Source organism: Salvelinus alpinus, chromosome 2 (assembly GCF_045679555.1).
Source record: "Salvelinus alpinus chromosome 2, SLU_Salpinus.1, whole genome shotgun sequence".
Classification (NCBI taxonomy): Eukaryota; Metazoa; Chordata; class Actinopteri; order Salmoniformes; family Salmonidae; genus Salvelinus; species Salvelinus alpinus.
Window position 1 is genome coordinate 67710927 of NC_092087.1, and position 19629 is coordinate 67730555.

At 43.3% G+C, this 19629-nt stretch overlaps 2 protein-coding genes and 3 non-coding genes across 11 annotated transcripts in view; all 5 read right to left on the reverse strand.

Annotated features, from left to right (window-relative positions):
* The window catches only part of LOC139567505 (ubiquitin carboxyl-terminal hydrolase 34-like), a 67228-nt gene extending 65646 nt beyond the window's left edge, over positions 1-1582 (reverse strand). For 6 of the 7 annotated variants that reach the window (XM_071388830.1, XM_071388828.1, XM_071388826.1 and 3 more), the window contains exon 1: positions 1232-1582. In XM_071388830.1, the coding sequence (XP_071244931.1) occupies positions 1232-1274 (43 nt within the window). In that variant the 5' untranslated portion in view covers positions 1275-1582. The remainder of the gene's footprint in view (positions 1-1231) is intronic. The other variant, XM_071388829.1, reaches the window with a different exon arrangement.
* A 750-nt stretch (positions 1583-2332) lies between these two features.
* Positions 2333-17666, reverse strand: LOC139567506 (exportin-1-like). The gene is made up of 25 exons (XM_071388831.1): positions 17019-17666; positions 16022-16153; positions 13969-14070; positions 13616-13688; positions 13354-13415; positions 13202-13246; positions 12923-13104; positions 12565-12613; positions 12355-12474; positions 10754-10882; positions 10101-10259; positions 9563-9760; positions 9123-9261; positions 8695-8876; positions 8050-8206; positions 7565-7728; positions 7184-7318; positions 6666-6849; positions 6072-6178; positions 5315-5509; positions 4666-4834; positions 4222-4356; positions 3800-3956; positions 3372-3468; positions 2333-3206 (listed from the first exon to the last, which is right to left on the reverse strand). The coding sequence occupies exons 2-25, from the start codon at positions 16145-16147 to the stop codon at positions 3060-3062; spliced, it is 3213 nt and encodes a 1070-aa protein (XP_071244932.1). The 5' UTR covers positions 16148-16153; positions 17019-17666; the 3' UTR covers positions 2333-3059.
* LOC139569006 (small nucleolar RNA SNORA5) lies at positions 3560-3694 on the reverse strand. The gene has a single exon (XR_011673843.1). It is a non-coding gene; the product is annotated as a small nucleolar RNA SNORA5 (small nucleolar RNA).
* Positions 5020-5156, reverse strand: LOC139569004 (small nucleolar RNA SNORA5). Its single transcript, XR_011673841.1, has one exon. It is a non-coding gene; the product is annotated as a small nucleolar RNA SNORA5 (small nucleolar RNA).
* LOC139569017 (small nucleolar RNA SNORA17) lies at positions 8371-8503 on the reverse strand. Its single transcript, XR_011673853.1, has one exon. It is a non-coding gene; the product is annotated as a small nucleolar RNA SNORA17 (small nucleolar RNA).
* Positions 17667-19629: the final 1963 nt, after the last annotated feature.

Here is a 19629-nt window from a genome sequence, read left to right on the forward strand (position 1 = left end):
CGTCATTGAAAATAAGAATTTGTTCTTAAACTGACTTGCCTAGTTAAATAAAGGTAAAATAAATAAAAAAGCACAGTATACCAGGCCATGAAGCAGTGTATTTTTGCTACCATCACCAATGCCTTCCCATGCGCACTCCACATACACAAACCATTGCAATTTCATATATCTATAACTGCAATGGAGGAAACAATTGATGTAGCCCTAAAAAAATGGGCCTTTGTTTATTCGCTCCAACATCCCGTCGTGAAAGCAATATGGCCTAGTTAGCTAACGTTACCTCGTAGCTAGCAAATCATCTGTTCAAACGTTACTACTGTCAATTTTAATCGGAACTAGGAAATACATCCAATGGCATTCGTAGGCACATTTATTTTGATTAAGAACAAGCTTATAGTTAGTTAGCTAACAAAAACTCTAATAGTCAGTTAGCATTGGTTACATCCCTAGTTTGCTAGATGGCTTAATGTTGTTACGTACAGAAACTAGTGTTATATTACTTAGCTAACAATGCTAAACATTTGCTTCGAATCTGGCAAAAGTATATTATTACAGCGCGTGTGGAAACCCAAATATGAAAACGAATCAGTCCGTTTTGATGCCAGTTGACCACAGCTAACGGGCTAGTCAGTGAGCTAACGTTAGTTAACTTTGGACAACTCGTTACTCAACGTGAAACTGACAAACATATCAACCAGACAGGTTAGCTAGCAAGAGCGAACACGCCTGCACAACATGCACCACTTCCACAACCACCGCTCTCGCCTCGGACAAAAAAGGGACATGCAATGTGTAGCAAACATTTTATGGCCAAATACATATCAAACCACATTTCTACAGGCAGTTAACCAACGTTAAGTTTGATAGCTAACCAAGTTACCATGCAATGGCATCAGCCCAATCTAATTAGTTAGCTAACAAAGTTCATGATGTTCAGAATCTCGTCAGGTTAGCTAGCTAGTTAACTCTACTCATGCATCTCCTTCATTATGCAGCGATTTGACAGAGACAGGCCTCAAAGTTGCAGAAAAGGTTCCATTTACATTCAGATCATTAATTCAAGACAAGGCCTTACATTGGCAGCTGTCTGGCTAGTGGAGAACAACCAAGCACGACAGGGTTACGATAGCTAGCTGTCCAGCTTCCCTCAGGTAGCCTGATTTAGCTAACGTTAGCTAGCATTAGGGGACCACTACGGCACTAAAACATTTAATAAAAATTGTTTACTTACTTTCATTTAAAACCTCCACCAGCTCGGCGCAGTTTTCACACATTGTTCATTAAAAAAATAACAAAGGAAAAGTGTAGTCAAACCATTGGAAATTGTTGATGGATACGAATTGTTGGCACCTGGTTGTTTTGGGGAAAAGGCCCGATGTAGTTGTTAGTGAAGGTTTGCTAATGCATTAAATTAAATAAGGGAGAGTAATTGATTCAGATTGCATTTGATACTAAATATCGTTGATAAAGTCAAAAAGTAAAAGGCATTAAGATACAGAGTCGAGTCAATCTCCAATCGGAGCGTTACTGTAGAGTAGATACGGCAGCCATATTGAAAAGGGGTGGGGGCACAGCATGTTCATAATTCGTAACTTTCCGTTGTCTCCTTCGCCTTGTTCGACTTTTTCCGCTTGTCTCGCGGTTACTCCATCAGCAAGAAACGTTTACAAATGGCGTTTCATTCACATACAGCAGACAAGAGCACCAGCCAGTAGCCACTGATCGTATTCGATTATCTGGCCCGGATTATCCCGATGAGGTAAGTATGCACCGGGTTAAAAGTGATTTCATTCGTTTTGGAGCCGGGCTACCTCCAGCGCGTGAGCCAGGTGGCCCGTTCAGTAATGACAAGGATTCTGTTTTCACATGAAAGTGATTGCTTTTTATTTTAAAAACTTTATCGGCTTTCCCATTGATAACTATTTTGAAATGTTTAACATATTTGCTAAAAAATAGATGTTTGTTTCTGGACGATGCACAATACTGCCTTGTTGACATTACAGCGCGGCGCAGATTACGGTTCGATTTGAGTGGGTACACCTCCCTCACCGCTTGTGCCCATTCACGTCACTGGTCATGGACCGGTGCGCTGCGACTCAGGTTAATAGATTGCCCTCATTGGCACCAGCATACCTTTTATTCATTTTGGGATTTTGTATTATACCATGACATCGTTTTTTGTTTGTTACTCCAAAGTATTTCCTTAAGTATTTTGACCTTAAAGTTCAAAATGCAGACCTGACTGCTCAGTGGTTTCAAATCCTAATTCCAGAAATTGGATTTAATAACCTTCAACGACTGAAGGAAACAAACACACAAAAGGTATAGGACATAGTTTTGTAAAAATAACCAACTTTATGTTCCCATAGTACTAAGACAGCTTTACAAACAAGATGATATGCACATAACCTTCCTTTGATCTAACATTCTCGTCCAAATGTCAGAGCGGTCAGTTTTGGGTGCAAACAGAATCCGACACATACAAACTGCTGCCAAAACAGAAACAAATGAAGCAGTGTCATTTACCACCCTTGACCTTCACATTCATCTGCAGGCCATGCGGCTCCTCCGAAAAACACACAAAGCTCTTTATTGGAGCACTTCCTGACGCTACAGCACTTTTTAAAGTAACCTTTTTGCATGGGCTTTTAACATATCTTACATATAAACAAATAGAAGGATCGTTGGTGGGGGGGGGGGGGGGTGAAGGGAAATGAAGGGTTAAAAATAATTATTTAATTCTTTCAACTTCATGCACGGCTAAACGGAGAGGATGACCAAAAACATAAAAGCTTGAATTAGCGAGGGAAAAGGAGCAATACCGTATTATTACACAAATGACTCTGTATAAAATGCGTCCGTATGCAAAAAAGGTGAGTGCCGAATCCGAGGCGCAATTCTCATTTACATATTGGCATTGATTTGGTCGACAAAGCACCTCTCAATCTCTTGCTCTCACACACACACATAATTGACAAGAGCTCCCAGCTTCTCTTGGCTTTCTTTTTTCCCAAAAACTGTACATGTTTGCTGTTGTGTTCATTCCTATGTGGCGGCACTTAGTCGCACATCTCCTCGGGGAGCTCATGGGGGTTGAGGATGCCGGGAACGGACATCTGTAGCTTGTGTTTCTCCTCCTGGGCCTGCCGCAGCGACGTCTCCCGCTCCTCCAGGAACAGGTCTGTGGTGTCCTCGCCAGCAAACTCCTGGACAGGGAGTAAAGAGAGGAAGTTGAGAGTTGAGTGTGAGGGACAAATATGTCCATCTACCATGCTCCAGTGGTTTGACACCTCAGACTGATTGTAACTCTGGCACTTGTGTGTCTAAGTGTTTGCACCCGTGTGTGTGGCTACAAAACCAGAGTGACTCACCTTGATCTGCACCAGGAAGTCCCTCAGGTGCTCCTTGAAAGCAGGGATGTCCTGGTTCAAGCTGAACAGACCTGTTACAAACACCTTCACCTGGGCACTGGAATGGAGAGGAGAGTCAGGATCACAACACATTCACCTACCTACATAGCAACTACCTACAATAAGTAGATCACTTTAGATCAACTAGTTATTGTCTGTAGTACAAATGTATCCCCAACACCAATATAAGAGAGATGAGGCCCATGAACTACAGGTTCAATGTGGCAGCCATTTTGGCCAGTGCGGTCCATTGTAAAGGAAGCACAGAATTTGACAAGGCTGCAAACTAACACATCACTATCTTAGTGTTCAGAGTGGAGTACAACAAAACATTTCATTTTAATTGACTTGACAGGGGCCCTCTGATAGGCAGGCTGACAGACACTTACTCTTGTAGATGGGGGAAGGCCGTCTTGAGCAGGTTGGCCACGTACTCCTGAACGTAGCCCTGGTTGTGCTGGCTGGCTGGGTTGAGGGTGGTGCTGATTTTACCCTCTTCCACTAGGTTGAACATGTACGCCAGGATGGACGCGTGCATGGTTAGCCCTGCAGAAAGTCAAGCATAACATCAATTGTACCCACACTTGTCTTGCACTCACCAGTGACACTTAAGCACGTTGTTGTGTCCATCTGACATGTCTGCTTTTGACTCTGCTGCGATGTGACACCAAAGTGAAATATCCCCTTCAAGAATCAAACCATCTAGTGTATAACATGGCCTCTGATTCCTCGTCTGTACCCAACACTTATTACAGTACCAGATGTTTCCGGTGATATTTAACGTCAGCCGCCGACCCCACCACCCTCTCACCTGCTGTGTGTGAGGTATCTGTGACGACGGAGAAGATGTGCTGGAGGATGTCACAGAAGTAGGTCTGGTAGAAGCTCTGTGCGGCAGCCTCCTCCTGGGCCACGTTCTGCAGCAGGGTGTAAAGAATCTGCAGACCTGGAGAACGCAGGGATGAGTGGCTTGATGACAGTAATTCCACAATGTACCGTAAGGACTATTTTCCCCAGACTCTGATTAAGCCTAGTCCTGGACAATAAAGCATTTGTAGACTGAAAAAAGCTTTAGTCCAGGATTAGAGTTAATCTGTGTCTGAAACACCCATAATATTTGAAATAGAGTTAAGTGACCTGCATTTCACCTCAGATGAGTCAGACAACCTCATTCGTCAACACACAGTTCCAATCTCGTGAAAGGCATAGTATTTATGAACAGGTAGTTAAGGCCAAAGCATATGGAGGGTCTTACCAGTGTCTGCAACGTTCCTCATGGTGTGTTTGAAGGCCCAGATAATGGAGTCCAGAACCAGTTTAAACTGGGCCGGGGGAATGGAGAGGAAGGCTGGGAAGCACTGCGAGTTCACCGCTTGGAGGAGGTAGAAGAAATGGGTCCTATGCTCTGGGTACTCCTCAAAATCCTGGAGAGGAGAAAAAAAATTGAAAATTAAAGTTGGACAATGTCAGTGGAATTACTTTCTATAAGGAATAAAGACTAGGACTCCGTCATATAAAGTACTTTTTCTTTTTCCACGCATATAATAACAAAAGTGTCCTGTGTTCAACAATCCTTCAGTTTACAACCTTGCATTGGATAGACTTCACCAATTGTCTGTAGCACAAATTTATCCCCTACACCCATGCAAAAGTGATGTGGGGCCCATGAACTACAGGTTCACTGTGGCAGCCATTTTGGCCAGTGCGGTCCATTGTGGAGGAAGCACCGAATTTGACATGGCTGCAAACTAACACTAACATCTGTGTCTTTCTGTTAATGTTCCTTTGACATCATGTGCAGTCTATAAGGGCCACTCAGGCCAGTTAAGAATATTAACTAATTAATAGATTACACCATTCTAGTATAGTGCTATAATAGTAGAGGAAACATCTATGAAACATACTTTATTGATCATGTTCAAAGTGCACTCGAAGACTGCGTCGAAGATCTTCGGGATCTCCCCGGTGATGTGTCCGCCCAGCTTGTTGACGATGGTCGCCATGGTGCTGAGCACCTCGGGCTCTCTGGCGGCGGGGACGTTGCGCTGGTAGTCGATGAGTACAGCCTCCAGCAGGGGCGGGACAAAGTTCTCCCCCACCTGTAAGAACCACGGAACATGGTAGAACGTAACCAGTTAATACAGAGACATTCAGTCTAACGTTAAAGCAAACTGTCAGATAACTGAGGGCTTGGGGCTACCACCGAGGGTAGCGGTGGTTCAAGTCATCAGCGCCATAGTTATTTTAGAGGAGGAACTGGAATATCTTGGTCTGTGATTCTCTGCCTTTTCAACCTATAAGTGGATGAAATAGTTTCAATGGGCATGATGCCTCTGGATAAGGTTGGTGTCCAAGGACCTATAAGGGCTGTGTGGAGTTTAAGCTAGTCCAGACAGCCAGTTAGATCTTTCTGGTTGTCTTTCTGCCTCCGTTTCTCTATGGTGTGGTTTAGACAGGCCATCTATAGCCTGAGAGATGCCCGCTCTGATCCCACCATTACATTTAGATTCATTTTCTTCTTTATTTAACTAAGCAAGTCAGTTAAGAACAAATTCATATTTTCAATTAAAGCCTTCTAAGAGGATCTATAGGAGAACCACTGGTCTACAGCATTCCCTATAGGCTGCGACTCTAGATTTGATTAAGACAGGACAGACTCACCATTTGTGGGTCGTTGGAGCGGCTGACCCAACCTGAGATAAGCTTGAGCGTTTCTCTCTTCACCGTCCTCATGCTCCGGATCAGGGGCTGCTTGGTCACCATCTCTCCTAGCAGGACAATAGAGAGTTAGTTAGCTAGCATAGGGTTTAGCATGGAGTTAGCATAGGAGAGCTCAGTGACGCTTTAGAAACGTACAAAACAACTGAGAACTCGGATATCTCCAACTTCAGTGCGTTCAAGACAACTGGGAACTCATGAGAAAAATAAATAAGAGCCCAGACTGAGAAAAATCGCTGTGAACGGTCATTCAACACAGAATTTGGGCCTCTTTCTAGAACACTGACTTTCCGACCTGAAGATCACTGACGGCATGATATCACCTCGCATTTTTCAGAGTTCCCAATTGTCTTGAATGCACCGTTAGAATGGGCTTGTAGTTCTGTGACTGATGCCGCAGCTGCAGACAGACAGTTAAGCACATTCACACTTTGAATGCACCTCAGGCATACAAGAGTCTGACAGACCCACACACACACCAAGACAAACAAGTACCTCAGGCACACAGATCAGATAGACTAGGCACACACGTCTCACCGTTGGTCTGGATGGCAGAGGAGATGTTCTCACTCAGACACTTGTAGACATTGAGCATGTCCAGGTAGATGCGTCCCAGCTGCACCACAAAAGGGTGTCCCACGGCCTTGCAGGCCCGCACGTTGGTCTTCAGGATGCTGCCCAGCTGACGCACCGTCTCTGCATCCTTCAGGATGTCCACATTCTGGAGGGGAAAGAGAGACAAGTCAGTTAAAATGCTTTCACCGCATCTTGGGACAACATGTTGTAAGTCGCTCTGGATAGCTTTTTACTGAAGTGCAAAAAGACGAGGCATTGCCAGTTGCAACAATTGGGAGAAAAAGCACCGGTAATGATGACAAATGTTGCTGGTAAAACTACAAGGGCCTCTAAGACAGTGGGTGTTTCTCTTAATTTCTCCATGGCACAGCAGTACAAAGTGGGGGAGACTTGTGTTGTTTGGGTTGTGCTGCATGCATACAATGTAAAATGCTTTGAAACCAAGGTTTACAAACACCCCATAGTGGAGTGTGACTTACCTTGGTGGCCTGTTGGATGATGCTGTCCCACACCTGGTTGGGTAGCAGCATGTACTTCTCGATGAGGTGCTCCTGCACGGCCTGGTCCGTCTGGGCCCCGATCATGTAGCCCACCGCCTCGTAGAACGTGTGCACCTGAGGGAAAGAGAGATGAGGTGGATTACGGTCATATGAACATCTGCTGCTTCATATCCAACTCCAGCCATTTCACACGACAACTGGAAACAGGGTGATCCCTGAACTTGGCCAATGGAAACTCAAAACCAGCGTTGCCATTTGAAAATGTTTTTCAACTACTACTGTATTTTACTCTTAGTTTTGGCTGTTTTCAGGGGCCTGTAGCTCAACTGTGTTACGGCTAATCTTGGTGCATCTGTGTACCTGTTGGGGCTGGAGGTCACAGATGATGGTGTTGATGTTGTTGAGGATCTCATCGATGAAGGGCATCACCTCGCCCACCTGCACCTGGACAAAGTGCCGCCGGCACTTCTGGGCGATCTTGATGAAGGTGTCGCACGCCATGTCCTGCACGCCGTCGTGAGTCTCTGCCGGGAACAATTACGTTCAAATAAAATGTTCAATAAAAGAAACAATGTTGGGGCGTGTTCCTTTGGACACACCGTAGCAATTTTTTTTTTTTTTAACGCTTTGAATTGTAAACCGCAAAGGAGCGTTTCTTATTGGACTAGTCCAGGTAGTCCCTTCCTGTTTCAGTTGGTTTTCTGTCCAGTGCCAAATTAACACAGCCATGGTATTTTGCAAGGATGCAAAATCACACCAAGGAAATCAATTTTCACACGACACTGAAAACAGTATCCTGTATCTTTTTAAGATATGCAAGTGGTGGCCTGAACAAAGTTGCTTACCGTGCATGAACTCAAAGAGCTTGTTGACGACAGTCTTGAGGAACTTCCAGTGGGCTCGGAGGAAGCGTGGGTACTGGCCCACAATGTACATGATGTTTGAGGCGATGATGGCCTTGTTGTCCTTCCCCCTCTTCTGCTCACAAAGGCCCAGCAGGTCCTGGAGACATGATGAGGAAACGACAGTCGGTCAATAACACAGAAACGCAGCTCAGTACATCCTGACAGTCACTCTACAGCAGCATTTACATGTTAAGTCTTGTCAGGTGAGTGGACATGGAATTTCTCCAAAAGAGTGTTATTAAAAATATTTTTTTTCTGCCAAATGTCAGTTCTATCAATTGCTCCAAGTACCCACTGTTCTGAGTCCTCTGCGTAGACACAGCCCTGTTACTCTGCGCCACTCATGACACAGGCTCAACACGCACAGTCGAACTGCAACGTCTCAAGGGGCAGGCCATTCAATTTCTGAACAGTAAAGGGAACACTTCTGGTCTAACAGAGCACAGAATTGATGACTAAGACCAGCAACTACTTCATGTGTGTATTATCGCCTTTAAAGACCAGCTACCTGTGAAGGTGCAGTGTGTGTATGCGCGTCTGTGTGTGGTTGTGAGCGCTGTGTCCATTACACAGACTACTACAGACCTTGATGACGGTGACCAGGAACCTCTTCTCGTCCTCCTCGTGCATGGCCCCGCTGATGGAGCCGATGGCCCAGCACAGCGTGTTCAGGTTCCTCCAGGACCACTCTGTCCCGTTGACCTGGTTGTGCAGCTTCTCTGTCATGATGCGCTCTGTGTCCGCATAGTCCAAATGGGTCAGGTAGACTAGGGAGGGGGGGCAGAGAGACGGAGGTATGCTAGTCAGAGAGAGAGGGAGTATGTGGATCGTGCCCTACCTTATCAACAGTGAACAAAAGTGTGAAGGAGAGATGTGTCACTGATAGAGCGATCAATTGTGGAAAGTACATTTGACAAAGGAAAAGATTGAGGGGCAACTGTGCTTGACATCACAGACTAGAGAGAGGACGTGTGTGTGTGAGATGCTCAGATTGTCCTGGGCCAGGCACTCACCCAGTGTCTCTCTCATGTTCTTATAGAGGTTGATTGAGTCTGTGTCCTTCATGAACTCTCGGACCACCTCTCCCTGGTCATTCTCCACCACCAGCACCTCCTCTGGCTTGGCCATTCGGCTCACCATCAGCGTACGCACCTGTGTTACCGGGCAGACAACATGCCAGTGACTAATAGGGGACAATCTAAATAGAGACACCATGGTGAGGCAGGGACTGTCAATAGGAAACACAGTAGAACGTCAAGGTTGTGTTCAGTAGGGAGAAAACGGTTTGAAGTGGTGGGAACTATATGAACTTGTCCGATTGTCACATTTTTGTTGTCTTTTGTAGATTGCTTTGCTACGGTGTGCCCTATGCCACGACCCTGAAGGACATTGGTTTGGTGGAAGGTCAAGAGTGTGTGTGTACCCGTCCGTCTCTGTGTACGTTTCTTCTCACCTTCGAGAGCACGGGCAGGTAGAGGTGCCGGCGTGGGGGCACGTCAAAGTGCTGGCTCCCAGAGAGCAGGGGGGAGGTGGAGGTAGAGAAGGGACTCTCCCTGTAGAGCTCGGCCGCCAAGTGGTTCCAGTACTCCAGACAAATCTTAAAGATCTCCGTCTCCTCCACCTCAGACACTAGCAGCATGTAGTGGAGAGCCTGGAGGGGAGAGGGGGTGTGTGATTAGAACAGACGGTAAGGAGAATGTTGAAGATTGGGGGTCTAGCTCCATTTCAATGGTTTGTGACTTGAGGATAAAAACAAGGGAGAATTGGTACATATATATATTTTTTTTTATAATAATAGAACTTGAGGTCAAAGGTAATATTGTTCTGGCTGCAGTACAGGTTAGGTTGGCGGGGAACAAGGGTGTATGTGAAATGTTAATACGTGACTTTTATCAATGAATGCGATTGAAGAATGTGTTTCCCCCCCAAAAAAACATTGTAAGAACAGTATCTCTGCTGTTATTGTCCAGTATTCATGGCGTTAACGTCACCTCCACGAGTGTCTCCCTAAGGTTGGGCCTCTTCTCGATGAGCTGTCCGTGCTCTTTCAGGAAGGTGCAGAGGAACAGGCTGAGGTTCTGGATGAAGTTCTGCTCATCGTCCTTGCCGTTGGAATATGCCAGGCGGATATTGGTGTTCAGGGGGAGCATCTAACACAGAGAGACAGGGGAAAATACAGCCTCTTTGATGCGTCAATTAGTGTTAATTCATACATTAAATTTATGTAAAGACTTATGCTAACTAATTAATAGTTCTTATGATGCCTGCAATATGATCGTTGTTGAAACATAGGGTCTGCAGTATCCGGTTTCAAAAATATATCTAACCCATCGGTTTGTCCTGGTCCATCATTTGGGTACCACTACTCTAACAGTTTTGACAGTAGGCTTAACTGGCCAGCAGATGGAGCTATGCGTACCAGTTTGAGCTGACATGGAGTGTACCTGTTTGAGCTGACATGGAGTGTACCTGTTTGAGCTGACATGGAGTGTACCTGTTTGAGCTGACATGGAGTGTACCTGTTTGAGCTGACATGGAGTGTACCTGTTTGAGCTGACATGGAGTGTACCTGTTTGAGCTGACATGGAGTGTACCTGTTTGAACTGACATGGAGTGTACCTGTTTGAGCTGACATGGAGTGTACCTGTTTGAGCTGACACATGGTGAGCGTGAAGAGGTTGACAAACTGCTCCTCGTACTGGTTGACGCTCACGCCGGCGATCTCCGTCAGACACTTCAGCGTCACGTTGCGGAACATGGGCACGTTCAAGAACTGGGAACGGATGAGAGGAAGAAGAGGTTAGTCAACAGGGTCGTATTCACTAGACACCAATCAGTAGAAAACTGACTGAAACAGGGAGGGACTACTTGAGCTTGTCCAATAAGAAAAAGTGTTGGACCGAAGTGGAGTACACAACAGTTCACCAGACAAAACTGAATCCAAACATTACACTTGATTTTATGTGCATTTTACACTCTGTACTTTGACACATTTGCTGATAACGAAATCTGAAAATACTCTGGATACATTCAGTAATATAAAAATATTCCTGGAAAATGTGGGGTAGGTGCAACATAAGACAAACAAATGACAAGGGTTTGAGTGAGAGGACTAACTGGTGTCTCCAAGTGGCCACACACACCTCTCAAAGAAGTCTTCAACTATAAGCTTATTTTTTGCTCTCCTATCTGTGCTGTTAAGGAACTAGAGGAAGCACACTTGTAGTTTAGTCTTGAACTCTAGTTCCTCCATCGCACAATTACCATTTTGGTTTACGCAATCCAATAACATCCTATTATAAAACGCAATCTGGACCAAGTGGGTATGATTTGAAAGCTTGTTCTATTGCCAACATGACTAGCTGTTAAAAAATATGATATTACAGTGTTCACAAGGCAATTCAGAGAAACAGATCATCATTTTAGTGCACATAGAAAGGAGTCATCAGTGCATTCAGGTGTGTGTGCTGCTGCAAATATCCTTCACAATTAACATAGGCTCATTCTGTTCAGGACAACCCAGGGTATGACGCCATGTCATCTTGTAACTGTGTACATCAAACATAGTGATGATAAATGTTGACACTGTATATGACAAGAGTTTTTGATTTGGAAATGTGAAGTGCACATTTGGACGAGTGTTTGGCTTACATGTATGACATCAAAGCGGTATTTACTATAATCCTCATGTTTCATCTTTCAAAATAGATAGTACTCTTAATTTACAGCATTTCCCTCAGCCAGACAACAACAAAAAATCTAAAGTTCCCAACTACCGGGAGGGATAGGGGCAGCTTCTTTTCGCACGCGGTGCTCAAGTTCAGAATAGAGTGCTGTGAAGTGCAGAGCCAGAGCTCTGACATGTATAACATGTTACTGTACAGACCCTACGTTCAAATTTAGGCACTTATTAGTGGCCAAAGCTGCCATTTTCAGCCCGTATACAGACACAAGTGTATGACTGTTTGCAGCAGACCAAGTCACCGAAGCAACAAGGTGCAAATGCCTCAACTTTCACTATATTGTTCCTCCGGTTCTTACGCACTTGCAAGCAAAACCAATGCAAGTGCGCCTTCTGCTGTTTCGAGTTTCCACAAGCTGGTATTGCTGAATCACAACAAAAACAACACTAAATTGCCTAGGGAGATGTTTCAATGTAACCGAGAAGTAGTAATAAGCCAATACTTAGTCATTTAATTTTCAGTATGGGGACCGGTGCAAGTGAGTCATCAGGAGTTGAGTTACCTTGTACACCAGAGTGCTGATCAATTTGGTCTCAAATATGTACCCCAGGGGGATCCAGTTCAGGAAGCGCAGGAGAGTCTCGAGTGTGGCTTGGACCAGAGGGGCATTCTGAGAGTTTTCCTGCAGAAAATGTTGGCATTTAACATGTTGGGTATTCAACATGTCAATTTCATATCAAGACAGTTTAGAATCCCTGAGCCATTTGCTTACCATGACAAACTGGCAGAGCTGGAATATTTGCGAGAATTCATTGCACATGCTGAAACAAAAACAAAAAGAAAATCATTACTAAATAGCATGTCAGTGTACACTTCCATCTTATCTACCCATGCTTTCAAATAATATGATGATAAAAATATTATAATTCAGTTGCCATGAAGAGACCGATAATGATATCAACCACTAATACTTAGGAAACAGACTCTTTGCCATATACAGTACATCTCCAAGAAGCCAAAGCATTTACTGTATAAATAAGCATTTAATTGTACCGTGTACACTACATTGTATCCTGTGCATATGACAAATGTTAAAGTTATTAGGTAGCTGGATAGGAGACGTTATGTACCTGTCCTTCAGGTGCTTGGCCTTGACCTGGGTCATCTGTCCACTGGAGAAGTCAAAGACTTCCTCACTGAGCAGCTTGAGGATGATCATGTTGTTCTGACACAGGCTCTCGCTGGTGCGGCTGGCACCCACAATGTCACTGATGAAGGTGGGCCAATGTTTGGGCCACTCCTGCTTCAGGATCTACACAAGCAGAGGAGACACGTTGAGTTTGTTTGTTTCGGTTTTAACCATTTGTAATGACAGGCCAGATGTGTTTAAGTTTTTTTTTTTTTTTTACCTGTACGAGGATCATGTTGAGTTTAGCAATGTACACTCCATCTTTCTGAAACACACAGATGAAAAATGCAGATGAAATTTGGGAACGAGCACAGAATTTCAACATGGAAAACAATGCAGTGAGAACAGTCAAACACAGGAAAGACTCTTTACCTCAACATTTGCGGCGTCAGATGAGGTCTTGATAATCAGACCAACGACATACTTCTTTATTCCTGAAAACATTGCAGAAATGTTTATGACTCAACATTGTCAAAGATCAAATGTTTGTGTCCGCATAACACGGCACATTAGCGATATAGTCTAGCCACGTTTTCCCTTATCTTAGTGTCACTGTTCATTCCCCAGGCTCGTATCTCACGCATGGCCCTAATATAGTTGTGTTATTCCAAACAGTCTATGCAGCAGGTGTTACCTTCACATTGATTTCTTGGAAGAATCTTCCAGCGTGTTTTGATCACAGTCTCCAGAATTTGCAGTGCATAGTACTGGAATGGAGAGGAGGGAGAGGCTTAGACCATCAGGAAAAACATATCACTCACAACTGCATCTCATTTCCACTAAGAAGACAGATCTTTTATCTACAAATTACATCAAAAGCTAACAAATGTAATAAACCAAATCTATGCATTCTATGGATCCAACTGGACTGCCTATGCCTGGCTGTAATGATATGCTTTTCAATGTTGAGATGGATAGATATATATATGCATGCCCTGGTTAGAGGATGTAAACCGATCACAAGGAATGCATCACTGGAACACATACTTTAGTCTTCATGTTCTGAGAAAACTCCAGGATGGTGTCGACTCGTGTCCATGCGTCCGGGTGATCCTTCAGGTTGGTCAGCACCTCCTGTGCCATGCGTTGCTGTGGAAGAGAGGAGAGACAAACTATTGAGATCTGTGTGGCTTTAACTTCTTTGGGATAGGGGGCAGCATTTTCACTTTTGGATGAATAGCATACCCAGAGTAAACTGCCTCCTACTCAGTCCCAGATGCTAATATATGCATATTATTATTAGTATTGGATAGAAAACACTCTGAAGTTTCTAAAACTGTTTGAATGATGTCTGTGAGTATAACATAGCTCATATGGCAGGCAAAAACCTGAGAAAAAATCCAAACAGGAAGTGGGAAATATTTGTCGTTTTTTAACTCAGCCCCTATCGATCTCACAGTGGGATATGGGTTATTTTTCACTTCCTAAGGCTTCCACTAGATGTCAACCGTCTTTATAACGTTGTTTCAGGCTTCTCATGTGAAGGGGTGCCGGATGAGAGCTGTTTGACTAACGGGTCTGGCAGCAGCCTCGTTCTCAGTCACGCATTTCACATGAGAGGTATCTCTCATTGCTTTTCTACAGACAATGGAATTCTCCGGTTGGAAAATTATTGAACATTGATGATAAAAACATCCTAAAGATTGATTCTATACTTAGTTTGACAAGTTTCGTCGACCTGTAATATAACTTTTTGAACGTTTCGTCCGACTGGACCTGAACGCGCTTTTGGATTTGTTTACCAAACGCCTTAACAAAAGAAGCTATTTGGACATAAATGGACATTATCGAACAAAACAAACATTTATTGTGGAACTGCGATCCCTGGGAGTGCATTCTGATGAAGATGATCAAAGGTAAGTGATTATTTATAATGCTATTCATGACTAATGTTGACTGCGCAACATGGCGGATATTTATTTTGGCTGGTTTGTGCTCTGAGCGCCGTACTCAGATTATGATTTTTCCGTAAAGTTTTTGTGAAATCTGACAACGGTTGCATTAAGGAGAAGTGTATCTAAAGTTCAATGCATAACACTTGAATTTATCAACATTTATAATGAGTATTTCTGTGAATTCATGTGGCTCTCTGCAAAATCATAGCATGTTTTTGAACTACTGAACATCACACCAATGTAAAATGAGATTTATGGATATAAATATGCACTTTATCGAACAAAACATACATTTATTGTGTAACATCAAGTCCTATGAGTGTCATCTGATGAAGATCAAAGGTTAGTGATTAATTTTCTCTATTTGTGCTTTTTGTGACTCCTCCCTTTGGCGGGAAAAATGGCCGGGTTTTTCTGTGACTTGGTGGTGACCTAACATAATTGTTTGTGGAGCTTTCACTGCAAAGCATTTTTGAAATCAGACACTGTGGCTGGATTAACGATAATTGTATCTTTAAAATGGTGCCTAATACTTGTATGTTTGAGAAATGTGATTTATGAGATTTCTGTTGATTTGTATTTGGCGCCCTGCAATTTCATTGGCGAGCCTAGACAGGTTAAAAGTCTAATCCATAGTTGAAATAACCCGGCCGTTGTTTTTGTTAAAAGCGAAGGGATGAAGAAATGTAAACACACAAATTCATAGAGAGAGCAATGGATGCAAGGACTGTTCAGACTATACAGTGTTTGTTTATGTTTTCAAACATGGTAGTAAATTAAGTTTATATTTTGAGTTATAACGGGGTACAATTGTCTGGCTACCCAAACTCCTTGCTCCGGCCAAATCCTATGTCACGCCCACTGACTTTAGTTTCTTTTTCGCAATGATTCTGGATCTGCGTACCTCCCAACAATTTATAAAATGGAAAGCTATTGTAGACTGTAGGATTGGTCCCATAAACCAAAGGGTTGGGCGAGAGCCAGAACACATGTGGGTAAAGCAACTTAAAATTCAGCATTGGTTTTGATACTCAGTCAATTAGAGATGATCCAATCACTGATTACATTGTTGTACAAAACCCCTGATTTTCAGACTGAAGTATGTAGCGAAAGATAAGAGCATTAGGGCAAAGAGCAGCTCTCACCTGTGATCCAATGTCATAGTACATAGAATTGACTACATTGTCCAGCAGATTGATGTCCAGCTTTTGACTGAAGTCTAGCAGCTGTCTTGCTGCATGATCCGCCAACATTGTCATGTTTGCTGGCATAGAGCTCTAGGAATGGAGGGGTGAAGGGAAACATGAGAACAAATTACAGAATTTAACTACAGACAACTGTAAATAAAACTTAACCAAAAGCCCAAAACAAATCGCTGATGAAATATATGCCACTGTCCCAATATATTATTTCCACTCCCTATATTGCTACCCTCACCCACATGTAACAACGGCGAAATACTGAGCGTGAGTAAAATTGCGACATCACTCGCAAGCCTGTAAACTTTAATAGATTGGCAATTGCGACACCATTGACCACAAATGGCATTTACGGCGCGTTCACGTGCTAATCCAAACTATGAAAATCGAAAATGTCCGATTTGTAATCTGGTTTTAGTTATACACGTGCCGGGTTCAACCAGTTAGCAAATTAGAAATTTCAGAGTTTTCTAGTTCCGACAAGCACGTAAACGCCGCAATACAGCAACCCCTCCCTCCATCCAGCAATCCAAGAGTGCTACTACGGCTAGTTGATCATGTTAGCTTGTTAGCTAACGTTACTGTTTAATTTATGGCTAACTTAGCGTTTACTATTGTTAGCTAACGTTAACTCTATTGTGTATACCACATAGTTACGTATACATTAACTGACCTCAAAGTTGACACAGGTCTAACTAGGTTATCGCATAAACTAACGTCTGGCTAATGTATCCATGTTAACTCTAAGATAACCAATTAAGAGACTTCATTCACTCGTGTTAACAAAATATTAAGTAATATTCACAATTATAGCTAGCACGCTAGTTTGCTATAAAAACAGCCAGCTAGCTAAAGCTAGTTAGCATTAGCTAACGTTCGCTACATCACCACTCAAACTCGAGATTCAACCAATTTGAGCTACACAGCTAGCTACAAAACTCACCTTATTTCTTTAGTCTTTCCGTTGTAGTGAAAAAAATAAGACTTTGGCTCTGATTTTAAAACTCTCGTCTGGCTGGATGTCAGGCTATCTCATGGCACACGTTCCAGTGTGTTTGACATTCGCTAGCTAGCTTCCTGGCTAATCAGCTAGTTAGCCAAATGATTTATGTCCTGATAGCACGCCGTTAGCTGTATGTCCTGCCACTGAAGCGAAGTTTCAGTATGATAATTTACATTTAGCAATTTACCATATGGCAAATAAATGTAACAGACTAGTCTAGAAGTATCTTAGCAATGATTAAGTCGTTGCGGACGGCGAGAAATGTTATCAAGTTAGCCTGCTGTTGCTCAAGCCAATGGTGACTTAGCTTCCCTTGGCTGGCTAGCTAACAATTTACGGAGTCACACGTATTGCGTTATTCCGGTTCATAATCACAAAGTAAAATAATCTTGAGTTTATTATTGGTTCTATTCGTATATAATATTTGATAGCAGGGCTGTGTAAACTAGCTCTTCATCTCATGCTTCCAACCCAAGACCGGTTGAAACCGGTTAAGACTGGGATATTCCATCTAGGTTTTTCGGCCCATGGCGCCGCGTAAAATTTGGACTATGTGCACGCCCTTGAGGGATCCGATTGGTTTGTCATAAAATTGTACAAGGGCTGTCCTGTTATTTTACAGGCCAACGATGCTCTCAATCAAAATGAACATCCTTCTTTCAGTACCCATGCGGCTGTGTTTTCCGTTGGTCTGGGGGGTCGACACACCCCAAAACATTTATAATAATGTACTGTACATAGACTTGAAATCACTGGCCACTTTAATAACAGAACACTAGTAACTTTAATAATGTTTAAATGTTTACATACTGCTCTACTCATCTCATATGTATATACTGTATTTTAGTCTATGCCACTCCGACATTGCGCCTCCTAATATTTATCTATTCCTTCATTACATTCTTTTACTTTTAAGTTTGTGTGTTTCAAATAAAATTGTATTTGTCACATGCGCCGAATACAAAAGGGGTAGACCTTACAGTGAAATTCTTACTTACAAGCCCTTAACCAACAATGCAGTTTTGAGAAAAATAAGTAAAAAAAAAAAAAAATACAAATAAAAACAACAAATATTTAAAATAGCGAGGCTATATACAATGGGTACCGGTACAGAGTCAATGTGCGGGGGCACAGGTTAGTCGAGGTAATTGAGGTAATATGTACATGTAGGTAGAGTTAAAGTGACTATGCATAGATAATAAACAGAGAGTAGCAGCAGCGTAAAAGAGGGGGTGACGGGGACAATGCAAATAGTCTTGGTAGCCATTTGATTAGCTGTTCAGGAGTCTTATGGCTTGGGGGTAGAAGCTGTTAAGAAGCCTTTTGGACCTAGACTTGGCGCTCCGGTACCACTTGCCGTACAGTAGCAGAGAGAACAGTCTATGACTTGGGTGGCTGGAGTCTTTGGCAATTTTTAAATCCTTCCTCTGACACCGCCTGGTATAGGGGTCCTGGATGGCAGGAAGCTTGACCCCAGTGATGTACTGGGCAATACGCACCACCAGCCATACCAGCCAGTGATGCAACCAGTCAGGATGCTCTCGGTGGTGCAGCTGTAAAACTTTTTGAGGATCGGAGGACCCATGCCAAATCTTTTCAGTCTCCTGAGGGGGATTAGGCTTTGTCGTGCCCTCTTCACAAATGTCTTGGTGTGTCTGGACCATGATAGTTTGTTGGTGATGTGGACACCAAGGAACTTGAAGCTCTCAACCTGCTCCACTACAGCCCCGTCGATGAGAATGGGGGCGTGCTCGGTCCTCCTTTTCCTGTAGTCCACAATCATCTCCTTTGTCTTGATCACATTGAGGGAGAGGTTGTTATCCAGGCACCACACGGCCAGGACTCTGACCTCACTATAGGCTGTCTCATTTCATCGTTTAATTTTTATTTACATCGTTGTGTGTATTGTTGTGAATTGTTAGATATTACTGCACTGTTGGAGCTAGAAACACAAGCATTTCGCTACACCCACAATAACATCTGCTAAACATGTGTATGTGACCAATAAAATGTGATTTGATGATTTATTGCCAAATTGTTTTATGACAACTAAACTCAGCAAAAAAAGAAAAGTCCCTTTTTCAGGACCCTGTCTTTCAAAGATAATTTGTAAAAATCCAAATAACTTCACAGATTTTCATTATAAAGGGTTTAAACACTGTTTCCCATGCTTGTTCAATGAACCATAAACAATTAATGAACATGCACCTGTGGAACGGTCGTTAAGACACTAACAGCTTACAGACGGTAGGCAATTAAGGCCACAGTTATGAAAACTTAGGACACTAATGAGGCCTTTCTACTGACTCTGAAAAACACCAAAAGAAAGATGTCCAGGGTCCCTGCTCATCTGCGTGAACGTGCCTTAGGCATGCTGCAAGGAGGCATGAGGACTGCAGATGTGGCCAGGGCAATAAATTGCAACTTCCATACTGTGAGACGCCTAAGACAGCGCTACAGGGACAGGACGGACAGCTGATCGTCCTCGCAGTGGCAGACCACGTGTAACAACACCAGCATAGGATCGGTACATCCGAACATCACACCTGCG